The sequence below is a fragment of the Mytilus trossulus genome, unplaced genomic scaffold (genome assembly GCF_036588685.1).
Source record: "Mytilus trossulus isolate FHL-02 unplaced genomic scaffold, PNRI_Mtr1.1.1.hap1 h1tg000128l__unscaffolded, whole genome shotgun sequence".
NCBI lineage: Eukaryota > Metazoa > Mollusca > Bivalvia > Mytilida > Mytilidae > Mytilus > Mytilus trossulus.
The window spans coordinates 4,014,821-4,028,126 of record NW_026963301.1 but is presented as its reverse complement, the minus strand read 5'-3'; the positions used below and the strand labels follow the sequence as shown (position 1 = coordinate 4,028,126).

The 13,306-nt window shown below is 30.2% G+C and overlaps 1 protein-coding gene across 3 annotated transcripts in view; it reads left to right on the top strand.

Annotated features, from left to right (window-relative positions):
• Positions 1–12,847, top strand: part of LOC134700239 (coiled-coil domain-containing protein 138-like) — a 41,188-nt gene extending 28,341 nt beyond the window's left edge. For all 3 annotated transcript variants that reach the window (XM_063561601.1, XM_063561600.1, XM_063561602.1), the window contains exons 8-14: positions 865–984; positions 3,713–3,862; positions 4,865–4,987; positions 5,623–5,833; positions 6,697–6,821; positions 7,935–8,125; positions 11,624–12,847. In XM_063561601.1, the coding sequence (XP_063417671.1) occupies positions 865–984; positions 3,713–3,862; positions 4,865–4,987; positions 5,623–5,833; positions 6,697–6,821; positions 7,935–8,125; positions 11,624–11,771 (1,068 nt within the window). In that variant the 3' untranslated portion in view covers positions 11,772–12,847. The remainder of the gene's footprint in view (positions 1–864; positions 985–3,712; positions 3,863–4,864; positions 4,988–5,622; positions 5,834–6,696; positions 6,822–7,934; positions 8,126–11,623) is intronic.
• The last annotated feature ends 459 nt before the right edge of the window (positions 12,848–13,306 follow it).

The following is a 13,306-nucleotide window of genomic DNA, read 5'->3' as shown; positions in this document are numbered from 1 at the left end:
TGAAGGAATTGCTGATGGTGATAAATTTAATTAGATACATTGCGCATTGAAATCTTGCTTCTTGTCATACTTCAGGGTAATTTGTTACCTTTTTCTGTCATCTTCAAATAGAGAATGGAAGTGGAGAATGTATCAAGAAACAACAACCTGAACAAGAGCAGATAACTGCCGAAGACCACTAACAGGTCTTCAATGCAGCAAGAAAATCCCACACACAGAGGCGTGCTTAAGCTGGATCCCCCCCTTTTTATTTTTTTTGATCTTAATTGAAATTAAATGCATTGTACATGCACTGTTTCATTAAGAATGAATATTATATAGACTTGGGCAGCATGCCTATACTATAAAACCCCTTTTAAAAAAAAATTAAAAAGAATATGCCACTCTATAAAAATACAGATACAAACATAAAGACAAAAGTAGATTAGTTTCAAGGAAAAAGGCAGAACATGATTTCAAATCATGCATTTATGGCTTGTTTTTTGGTGTGTGCCAAGGCTCCGTTTTGAAGGCAGTACCTTGACCTATAATATTAATGGTTTACTTTTATGAATTGTTATTTGGATGGAGAGTTGTCTCATTGGCACTCGTACCACATCTTCCTCTATCTATGGATGCTTAACTTATCGTAGGGTACCAATACTGTGAATATAGGTAGACAATATCCAAACACTACAGAAAGCTATATATTAACAGAAAAAAATACCATGTACAAACAATGCAATGTTTTGTATTTCATACTTTTGTTGTTGTAAAGCTTACACCAAAGTTAACATTTGCTATCTTTCACATTTTGTTTCTCAATATGATTTTAAAAGTAAATGATACAAAAATCAATTTACACCAATAATCTTTTTTTTTTAGAGAAAGCAGGACTTTACAGAAAGACAGAAGGAAGTAGAGCTGGGTAACATAGCCTTATCTACTGCTGTACCTAAACAGAAAGGACAACAAAGGGAAAACAGAGTGCAGAAAGAGAAAAAGGTAACTTTCACATGTTTATAGTAGGAAAAGTGAACAGGGTTGAGTTCAATTTAGTAGTGGCTACATTGTATGTAGTGCTAGGTAGATTTTTGCCTAACTGCTATCAATATCTATGTAGAACCTATAGTCATAAATCTACATAGCTGCTACAATATTGAACACAAATCAGTTATCAAAATATAGTTACTGGGGATACTTCATTATTCGTGGGCTTTCAATTTCCTTGATTCCCTTAATATAAGTTTATCCACTAATATAAATTATCAACAAAGTTCAAATTTTATAAAGCTTATCTGTGCAAACTTTGGCAAAACTGTGAAATGAAAAAAAGAATTGGTAGTATCAATGAGGCAGCAAGCCAACTTACAACATTATTAAGGGACATCTTCAGGGCATCATTCAGTCTTGAGCAATATTAATTTTCTAATTCATCCTTTGTGAAGTTTGATCCAGGGGAAATAACTCAGAAAATATATTTTGACTAATTGAAAATAGTACAGAATATTTTGCTGATTTAATTCATTTGATGATAAGAATTAAATTGATTAAGGTATTGTATCAACAATTTATATTAACTAGAATTGAGAGGTATTTCACCCTTATTAGATCAGATATACACATGTATAAATAAATATAAAATTTTATTTTCCAATATCACAATAATTCAACAACTAATGGAAAAAAACATAAGCAAATCACTGAAAGCCATGATTTTGGACACCACAGCAACTTAAAAGGTTTGAATTTGGCATATTTGTTATGTAGATAACCATGGTTACAAATTAAAATTTAAAAACACAGCAAAAGTAAGTTCAAAAGATATAATTGTTTTAATCAATGGGAGACAACTCAGAAATAATTTATACTTATTGAAAACAATAACAAAATCTATTTTACATTTTTTGCATTGAAGAATTGATCAGATGTTTTTTTTTAAAAAGGATTTCCTTTGAATATTATTTGTGTTTATCTTTGTTGAAAAGAATAATATTAAAAACTGATTAAATCTTTATTCTCTATTTTTTTGGAAAGATTAGAACTTGTTCTAAATCTTTACTTAGGTACCACCCTCCCTAACAACAGGACAGGTTAGCTACTGTTACTAAATGTATTCACACTAAAATAAAGTTCCCTATGGTTCTCATGTATGTGCACATAATACACAAATAAACTGAAAAAAACTGGGTATATTATTGGAGCAGTTCATTCAAGAATGTATGTAATTAAGGTGTGTTGATGTGCAGGCTTTTTTAAAACATTTTGATTAGGTAAGTGGGTATTGATTCCACTAGAATGATTGACAACTGTCATTATCACTAAACAATCAGAGACAAGGTGGACCTTTAATTACAAGGCCCCACCTCCTAAACTGCCAATCAAATTGACCACATTACCTATCAACCTCAGTCTTACATAATTATACAGAGTAATCCAATATGCATCAAATTCTTAATACACAAGTATTTGTCCTCATAATTGAATACACAAATGTGTATATTAGATGTTTGATATTTATAAGGATGATAGATTTATTTATTACCAATTACTTTTGATCTACATTACATAAAGTGATTCTGTAAATTATATCTGAAAGATAAATGATTAATGGATTAACAAGATCTTAAAAAAAATTAAATATGAATATATTAAATATGAATATGTAAAAGGTATTCAAGTATGGCCTATAATTTACCTGATAATTTTCCAATAATCATCTGTAATTAATCAACAATTTAGATTAGTTCACTTTTTTTTTATCAGGAATTGACTTTTTGAAATTTATAAACTTTTAATTATAACAAACCATTGTTTATTAGTTTATTTCCCACCAATCATTATGTCTATTTTAGTCATTTGAATTTTTATTAGCAGCATAATATATTTTTGCAATCAAGAAAGAATCCACATTTCAAAGAAATAAGTTTTTTAATTAGTTTACGTTGAAAAATAAAATTTTAAATGCCCTGTTGAAAAAAACTTTAAAATCTGATCAAAAGGCACTCTAAAACTTTTAATTTTCAATGCCATATAACCTCTGTTTCAACTTACAAAATGCCCCAAAACAAGATTTTTAGATTATTTTTGTTGGCACTTTAAAGCTTTTAGCTGTTGGTCTAGACTAAATTTATGTCTTAGAAAGATAGTTGATAACATTAACTAGAAGAATTTTTGCATTTTTTTTTTGTTTTTTTTAAACATATTCTGAACCGGCAACATAATTTCTATTAGATATAAACTGCAGTTTCAAATAAATTGTGCAAATTTGGAGACTCATATTATTTAATTTGAGCTCATTTTATCCTCACACTGAAAAAGCAATTTTCGTTCTAAAGACCTGCTGTAAATGCAACTTTCAGCAATAGTGCTCTATAAATGTTCATTTTTCCCCACCATACCTTAATATGAAATAATTCAAACTACTCCTCTAATCTTTCCATGAGTGATATCCATCACTTTGATTTCTCTTTATAGGAGCAATGATAGAAAGCTGGTTTAGGGTTATTCCATTAAAATGTATGAGGTAGGGTAGGAAAGAATTTTGAAAATATCCGTTCAAACAAGAAACATTTTTTTTAGATAATTTTGCATAATTGTATTAGAAACTTACTGAAAAAAGACCCATGACTCACATTCAATAATTAAACTTTCCTTCTTTCCCTCCCACAAACATTTTGATGGAATAGCCCTTATTCTACCTCATATTGATTCTTTATACCTTTTTTCCCAGTTTTCCACCAGTTCCTGTAGTTATGACATCATGGGTATATTACTGGACTGGATCTGTGATGCACATCTACGCTACGCTGTAACTGACCAACCAACCAGAGCTATAGAAAGGTTCTCCTCAACAGAGTACATACTGGAAAGAGTTTTAAAGGTAAAGTAAGATTTGAATAAATTTGATTGAGATGCAGGGTATATGGGTGAAATAGCAACCCACACCAATTAACACGACATATAGACCTTATTTGAAAATATCACAAGTAGTTCATTGAATTATAGATACTGTGGATTCATAATTATTCATGATCATTTGATACCAATTTTGTGGATTTCGTGGTACAGGGAAACCACAAATTTTAATTGGTCAAGGAACTGCAAATTTGCTATAAGATTAAATGCAGACTTTTGGAAAACCATGAAAATCAAATATCCATAAAAGTGCAAAAATTGGTAACAACTAAATATAAATGAATCCGAAGTATTTATTTTAATATCAGTACACAGCTACTTTTGGATAGGTACTATTTCTGTACTTAAAACCTGTAGTACTGTAAATTTAATTTTAATATTTAGTACTATTTCTTTACTTTTAGAGCTATTGTAATATTTAGGTACTTGTATTTTCCAGTACTTGATTTGTACTTAAAATATTGGTACACAAATAATACCAACAATGATCACATAGTATTCCATGTTTGAACATCATTACTTCATGAGCTATGAAAAAGACAAACTTCAAAAACGCTAAAAATGTAACTGTGCAACCCAAAATCTGTAGTACTTAAATTTCAAGTACAAATCAAGTACTGTAAACTTTAGGTACATAAATCTTACAATAATTCTAAAGTGTCAAAATAGTACTGAATATTAAAAGTACATTTCCAGTACTACAGATTTTTGGTACAGAAATATTGCCTTTGCAAAAGTAGATGTGTACAAAAAAAATGAAACACATTTGTTGAATTCTTTTAAAACTTTTGAAAGCCTCATTGATGTCTTTTCAATTTTAATGTATAGTTAAATAATCAAAAATATATATATCCACATGATATGTTTTATCTTAATTCAATAGTGAAAATATATAAAATTTAAGAATTGGATATTTTAAAATATTTAAAAAAACGTATACATTTATTGTTTGATTTATATTTTGTAGATCTTACCTACCTCAGTTGATATGCTGAGAGAATTCCCTCCAAATAACTTCAGGATTAGTCTCCCTTGTTTACAATTTATTTACTGGTCCCTTATCAATGTAGAGCAAGCTTCAGGCCAACAGGTATGTCAAAAATATAATTCATATATATGATGTAATGTATCGGTCAAGAAATAATAATTGCTGCACAAAATATGTAAATCAACATTTATTCTAGTAATTGATCTTGAGCCTTGAGGAAACTGAAAGTTGAAATGAATGAAAAAATTATATTAATTTTGTTTAAACCATTACACAAATATTTGTTTCCCCAGGGAAGCTCAATATCTTTTTTGTGGTTTATAGATTGATTGACTGTTGGTATTTTAAGCGCCACATTTGGGCTATTCCGTTGCAACCAGTTTTATTGGTGAAGGAAGCCGAAGTGCTCTGAGAAAACCACAGACCTTTGATAGGAAAACTGTGCAGTGCAGTTTTTTTTTCCAATTTATAAAGACTTACATTTAAAAAAAAAAGAGACCAGAAAAAAATAATTTAAAGTTTTTTAATAATGTCTCTTTTAAGGCTCAAATTAATTAACTTGAATTTAAACAAATTTAACATAGGAAAGGTAATCATCAAATATTTGACGATTTTTCAAGAGCTAAAATCATCTGTAAGGCATTGCAGAGAAGTGTTCCCAATATTTTAATTAAATTTTATTAAGGATAAAGCAATAATTCACCATTCTATAATATATATAACCTTTATTTTTATAGAAATCAAACCTGTCATCTACACTTAGACGATTAGGAGAAGAATTATACAGATCTAAAACAGTGAAGTTTATGGATGTTAGTAGTGACAAGAGTGACTTCCCCTTGTCACCAACAAAGCTAGACAAATCAAAAGATGGCATCTACTTTAGAAGTTCTAACCAACATGTCAGGCTCTTGTCCTCTCTCATTATACTTAAAACTCTATCACAAGGTAAATTGAGGTTATATTGGTGAATTTTATAGCTTTATAATTGGTAAGGGATGAAATATCTTAGTTAATTTGAATATCGGCTTCTTGTCTTTTTTTTTTTATTATTAACTTATACAAAGAAATACATATGGTAAAAATTAAATATGTTTGCTATCTGTTGTAATTAAATAAATGTTAAATTACTTGTATTAAATACTTTTCTTTATATAGATATAGGAAGATGTGGTATGAAAATGTGGATGAAATGACATGTTAAACAATTCAAACTAGAAAACTAAGTCTGATTTATGTACAAAATAATGACCAAAAAAAATGTATAACACTTAACAAATTACAACCACTGAAGAACATGCTCCTGACTTAGGACAGACCCATTCAGACTGCAAGCTAACATTGTATTTGGACACATACCATTAATAGACGAAGACCCATTAAAGGGATGAAATATTTTTTCTGAAACCCTTTGTCTTATATTAGTCAAGATCTAATTGTAAAATTCGACTTATATCCCATATTCTACCATATCCATTCACTATAAGTATAAAAACCCAACATCGATACGAGAATTCAAACTTTGTATGGCAGCCACATGTTTGGTCTGCAAAAGGCTCATCAGTGACAGTGAGTTAATAAAAGTTAAAAAGGCAAAAAAAAAAAAACCAGGTAAGAAGGCCAAATAATGAACAATAATGAAGAGCATTAAAATTACACAAGATTTTGAATGGGTTTGTCAAATACATAATGGTATGATATTGGGTTCCTGCATCTTAGTCTTTAGTAAAATAAGGAGATGTGGTATATGGGACTGTATGTAGTTTGCTTTTCTTATAAATGTTTTAATGTTTTGTGTATTAATCCAACAGTTGATCTGGTTGCCCATGTATTTGATGTTTTGAAGAATGATCTGAAGTCAGACGTGTGTAAAGAATTGTTCCTGTATTATCAAGCTACGCCTGTGGTATTACAGTATCTAAAACCTATTAATAAGGTATGACAGAAGATAATTAAAAGTGATTAAAAGTTCAGGAGATACAATCAGAATTAAAAGTCTAAGAAAAAAAAATACAATAATGAGGGGGGATAGAACCTTTATCGGGACTCCGGGATCTGGTGTTTTTTAGCTCAGGATTTTGGGATTGACCCTTTCGGGATCTGGGAATTCTTTTTCGGATTTCGGGACCTAGGGATTTCATATTTTTTAAGGACGGGATTTTGCGATTTCATGTTTTTAACCTCGGGATTTCGGGATCAAGACCCCTCCAAACCCCCCTCAATAATGATCAAATGTTAAAAGACACACAGCTCACAATACTCTATACTAAAAAAATATTGAGCAAAAAATTGAGTTTGATGTGAAGACCATTTTCATTGAACTAGAACTCATTTTATTTTGGGGCCATCTAAAGCATTACTCAGTTTGCGAGATTTTTTTTATTTCTGTGTTGAAGACCCATTGGTCTGTTTTCTATCCTTTTAATTTGGTGGAGTTTTCTGGATTTAACTTGGGTGCTCTGGAAAAAAAAATCATTAGTTAAAAAACATTTTGACAATACATGGCAAGTAAGAAAAACAATGAAAATACAAATAATACATTTAGATATGATTCAATTTCTTAATTGGATACTAACTACTGTATGCTATCTTTCAGAGATTGATAAATTAAAAGCTTTGAAATTTATGTATTTTGAAGATTTTAAATATATGGAAGCATGCTTTAAGAGTTGCAATAAATGTGAAACTATTATGTTTTTGCAGATAGCAATAACATTTTCATTATCTTTAAAGACTGATGGTTGACTGGTAGAGAAATGAAAGTATAAGATTTTATTGAACAAAAAATTATTAGGTATTTGAGGGAAGCATATAATATTTTTCTGTCAATTAAGAAATGATTTAAAAAATGTGGTGCAAACTTTATTTATAAATGTATTGTTGAAATTGTCACAGCTCAATGACAAAATTATGTCTATGACCTGATATAACCAAAAAGCTTTCAGCCAATTAGAGACATCAGAAGATGTGTTACATCCTAAGTTTAAACTACCGGTATTTAACAATGGCCTGCTAGAGGATATTTAATTACTTTAATTTGAACTTTCAGGCATTTATGGGTGCTGCTATGGATATCTTCCTACAGTTGTCAGCTGACACACCTTTCCAGACTCCATTCCTAGAGAGCTGTGGTAATGAGCAGTGGTTTAGAACGGTTGCTATGGTACTGAGAGCACCTACACAAGACAATAAATTATTGGAAAAACTCAGTATAATTCTACAAAAATTATCCAAGTTCAAGTAAGTTCATTTTATATTGTAATTTAGGTGAAAGTTCAGAACTATTATTTAAACAACTGAGGTAATTAACAGTTAGATGCACTAAATTGTCTAAATATTTCAAAGTAAATGTTCAACTGAAATTCTTGATGGGATTTGTGTTGCTTAGTCTTAAAGACAAATCCCTCTATTGTTAATGCGCATATACCAGCGCAACAGTACTATGCCGTCAGCGTTTTATGACGTCGTGGTTTCCGCGAACTCGAAACGTTAATGAGAGTTATTCCTCTTTGAGCCGATGGATAGGGTGACAAACGTTTTGATAAGTAGATTTTCCGAAATGAAAATGAAAATTGTTTTTATATAATAGACATGTTCCAGAATTGGATATATAAATTAATTATGTGAATTAAGTGTGTCTGAAACAAACAACAAAACAGCAAATGATAAAATATATGAATAAAAAGAGAGTTAACTATACAGCAAACTAACAACTGACAACATAAGCCTGCCTGTGTTTAAAAGTTGTTGAAGTGAAGCATTAAAGAGTAATGCATATGCAACAAGAATGTGTCCAAATTACACGTATGCCCAACTCACACTATCATTTTCAATGTTCAATGGACAGTGATATTGGGTAAAATAATCTAATTTGGCATTAAAATTAGAAAGATTATGTCATAAGCAACATGTTTACTAAGATTCAAGTTGATTGGACTTCAGCTTCATCACAAAACTACCTTGACCTAAAACTTTAACCTGAAATTTGCACTTTCATTTTCTGTGTTCAGTGTACCTTGAAATTGGGGTCAAAAGTCAAATTTGGTCTTTGAATTAGAAATATCATATCATAAGCAACAAGAACTTCAAAAACTACCTGGATTAAAAACTTTAACCTGAAGCGGGACAGACGGACGGACGGACGAACGGACGCACAGACCAGAAAACATAATGCCCCTCTACTAGTCTATCGTAAGTGGGGCATAAAATTCAATAGTTGATTTGAGAAAAAAAGTCGGACTAGGTTCCATTCATAATCACGATATTACAACTGTATGAGTATATTTAGACCGAGTTTCTAGCAACATGACGGAATATTTTGATATGATAGATGCCTATGGATGAATGATCAAAACAGTAGTATGTTAAATAGACCCCGTTAACACTTGCACGAAATTTAATCGATCTTTTAAGAGCATCTCTCATTTACGATCTTTTTAGAACTTGTGATTTTAAATTTAATATACATTGCAATCCTAAAATAATCGGTCATTTTGTTAAAAAATACCTCGTAGACAATAGAATAAGGAAATATTTGGTTCATTAGATGTGCTTCTGCATTTATTAATTATCTTTTTGATTAATATGTCATAAATCCTTTTAAAACAAAGAAATGTCAGAATAATTTTACTTATAACGGTCATTTTGTTTGAAGATGAGGAATTTACAGAAAATAATAAAAAAATAATAATAATGAATAAATACAATTGAAAAGATATTTCTTGAAATGTGCACCGATTAACACACGTTTATTTAGCGAATACGGAACGAATAAGTAACGGTATCAGTCGAGCACTGAAACGGGTCCTGTCCAAGGTCGTAATTAAGTAGTTGTCGTTTGTTTAAGTGCTACATATTTGTTTTTCATGTATTTATTTTTTGTTCATAAATTAAGCCGTTATTTTCTCGTTTGAATTGTTTTTCATCTGTCATTTCTGGACCTTTTATAGCTTTATATGCATTATGAGATTTGCTAATTGTTGAAGGCCGTACGGTGACCTATTATAAATAGTTCATGTGTCAATTGGTCTCTTGTGGAAATTTGTATTATTTGCTATATCATATCTTTATCTTTCCGAAAACTTGCGCAAAAGAACGACGTATACATTTTATTGTATCTTCATGTTCTGTCAAATCATTTGAGTATACGGACGAAACTCTGAAATCAGTTACTTATAAGAATATATTAAACTGACCATGCGCAGATTTATTTTCATATCTACATAACACATTTTGAATTGTAGATCGATTTATCTAAGCGTTTAAACTTAAACAAAGATCAGGGTTGCGTTCAATATCGTAGCGGCTACATAGGGCTACCTAGATTTATGACTATTGAACATGTAGCTAGTCTAGCTGCTACATGGATATTGATTGCAGCTAGCCTAGCTACTCGTTCATACGATCAAAATCTATGTAGAACTACGTATATAAATATCCGCTACGATATGAACGGAACCCGGTTCATAAAAAAATCTATCTTTTTAAAACTACATTTAGAAGTGGTATTTTTAAGTCCCATTTTTCTGAGTCATATTTGCAATATCGGCTCCTCGATCTTTATTGTTAGGGGTCTTAGATTTCTATAGATTTTAAGTTATTATCATCAAAATAAAAAGGAGCAACATTCCTAACCGCGAAATTAGAATTCATAATATCGAAAGCAAAGGTCTGTCTTGTCTTTCAAATATACTTTGACTTAACTATGAAATAATATAAAAAATGTATTCACTGTTTTAAGAAGAATTTCTGTTCAACACATAAGCACTATAAATAAGTTGAATAGAAATGTTGTTCATAGAAGCATAATCCATTTGCGTGTATATTTGTTCAACGCATTGTTTTCCAACCACCGCATTTATATAACGTGTCTGTGAAACTGACTGAAAACTAAGTACTATCACGTGTAAATTAATATGCATTAATAGTAGTTGAAAAAAAAAAACCAACATAACAGCAAATAACGAGAACTGTGTTGTCCGTAATTTGTATAGGAATAACGCCAAAACCGGCGGAACGGCTTTCGACGTTATATTAGAATTGACGCAATGTATTCCCGCCTTTTCAAATTGTTTACCCTTTTGTAGAAATATCTCTTTTTCCATTCCGGTGACCCCATCGTTTTATTTCATGATTTTATCTAGAAATAAACAACGCATATTCTGTTGAATATTCATCGAGAAATTATTGGTCAATGTTTTTTAAACATCACTCTTTTATCGTTATTTCACAATAAATAAAGGCGGGAAAATTATTATAGCAACTTATCGCTATTATTTTCCCCTCAGAAATTGGTAATGTTATTAAAACAGTTTGTATTAACTTGGTTAACAGAACAAACAAGTTTTATGGGAAACCAACTTTTAAAAAAATATTACACTGCTATTGACTAGAGGTCCCGATTTCCAAATTCCATGAAAAAGACGGCGTTCTAAATCGAAAACGAGGTCGGTGACCCCATTTTTTTATTTGCTTATTTTGAAGCTTTTACCTAACCTTAAGTAAATATAAAATATAACGAAGATACTATTGGTAGATCTGAATAGAAGGATTTGTCTTTAAGCTTTCTTTGATGTGTTTTGTGTAATCTTGATCGTCAGTTTAAGTGTGGCATTTGTTAACTACTTTTGAGTTTGAATATACCTTTGGAATCCTTCATATCTTTGAAACTGCCTTTTGTTGGCAACAAAATGTTTCATCCTTCATAAAACTTGTAAAAGGTTTTTTTTCTATTTTCAGAACCAACAAAAGATTTTTTGATGTGTACACCATAGTTGGTATTATCCAGGAGATATTACGTGGCTGTTCCACTGACCAAGCGTTCCTGGCATTGAATCTCAAGTCTATACTGTTTAATCTAACTTCTACTGGAGGAGTACAATCATAGCATTAGTTCTGATAATAGAAACACTATAAATAGCCACATGCCCACTTTTACAACATGTTGTGTACTGAATGGTTATCACATTTTATTTTCTTTAAAGCAAGGCTTGCATTTCACAATCAATGACGATATAAATACTTTAATAAAAGTACAAATCATAAGAGATCATTCTTAAGGAGGCTCGCGGGTGTAAGATTTTCAGAAAAAAATTAAACATTTAATTTTCATTACAAATTTTATAAATTACCTTAAGTAGTTGTTACTTTATCATATGGCACAAAAATCATTCCAAAAAATCAATTCGTGTTGGCCCCAGTTGACTTATTAAATGTAGATATCATTGAAAAAGTTCGAAATTATCTCCCTTTGGTGCAAAAATGCTATTTTTTGGCTTTAACATTGAAATATCTTTTTTTACTCATCGGTGACCTATATCTTTTATTGTTGTTTTCAAATAAGCTATACATAAACTAAATAATTGTAAAATTTAAGCGATTTCTGTAATTAGGTTCTTTTTTTATTCCTATATTACCTCTTTTTCTCTTATTAGTTCAACAGAAAAAAAGGACATTTACAAAAATGTATGTTTCTTTCGAAGGCAGATTGTGAGCGTAAATGATCGGTGACCCCTCTTTTTTATTTCATTTTTCTATTAGGTATAAGATAAAGTTCATTTATAGAAAAAAAATAGCGAAATCTTATATTAAATTAAAAAAAATGATTTTGACCCGCGAGCCCCCTTAAATGAAATTTGTCAAACATAGGCCTTTTCAATTTGGTAATTATTTCACACAAAAAAGTTTTCAAATGAATTTTATTTTCTTTAGTTTATTGAGAAATGTTAATATATGCTGAATGGTCTATGTATAATTTATCAACCAGCAGTTATAGTAAATAAGTATTGGAGGCATTTTAGTTTTAGATCTTAGCTTAAATGTGATTTGAAATATTATCAATATGAATTTGAAAGGTTCCTTGCAATAACAATTGCTTGAAAGCTTGCGTTAATATTTGTCATAGTGATATTTCATAGATAGATTTTATATTTTATTTATTTGAATAAATAAATCAGTTACTGATGATAGTTATGTTGATCTGAACTTTCATAAACTGTAGTTGAATTTTACAGATTTACTTCTGAGATATAAATGTTTATTTTCCACATACTAATGTACCTATAATGGGTTACTTGTATAAATAAGATGGAGAGTTGTCTCATTGGCACTTATACCACATCTTCTTATATCTACATTAAGTATATATATAGAAAGTGCATTGGGGACCCTGAAGTGCGTTCTATTGGTTGATATTTCTCATTTCTTGTTCTTATTTGCAGCAGTGGTAAAGAAATTTTGCTTATTTCATTTGTTTCTGACTAATTAGGTCTTTCCACTTTTCTGTGGAAAGACCTATTGTTTTTCTTCTGATTATTTTTTTTTTCTTCCGCCTAATTTTGTTCTTGCGATAAACATTTGTTTCGCAATATGTCGCTTAGATATTTTGTATATGATATCGAACAGTTTATGCGCTTTTGAAAT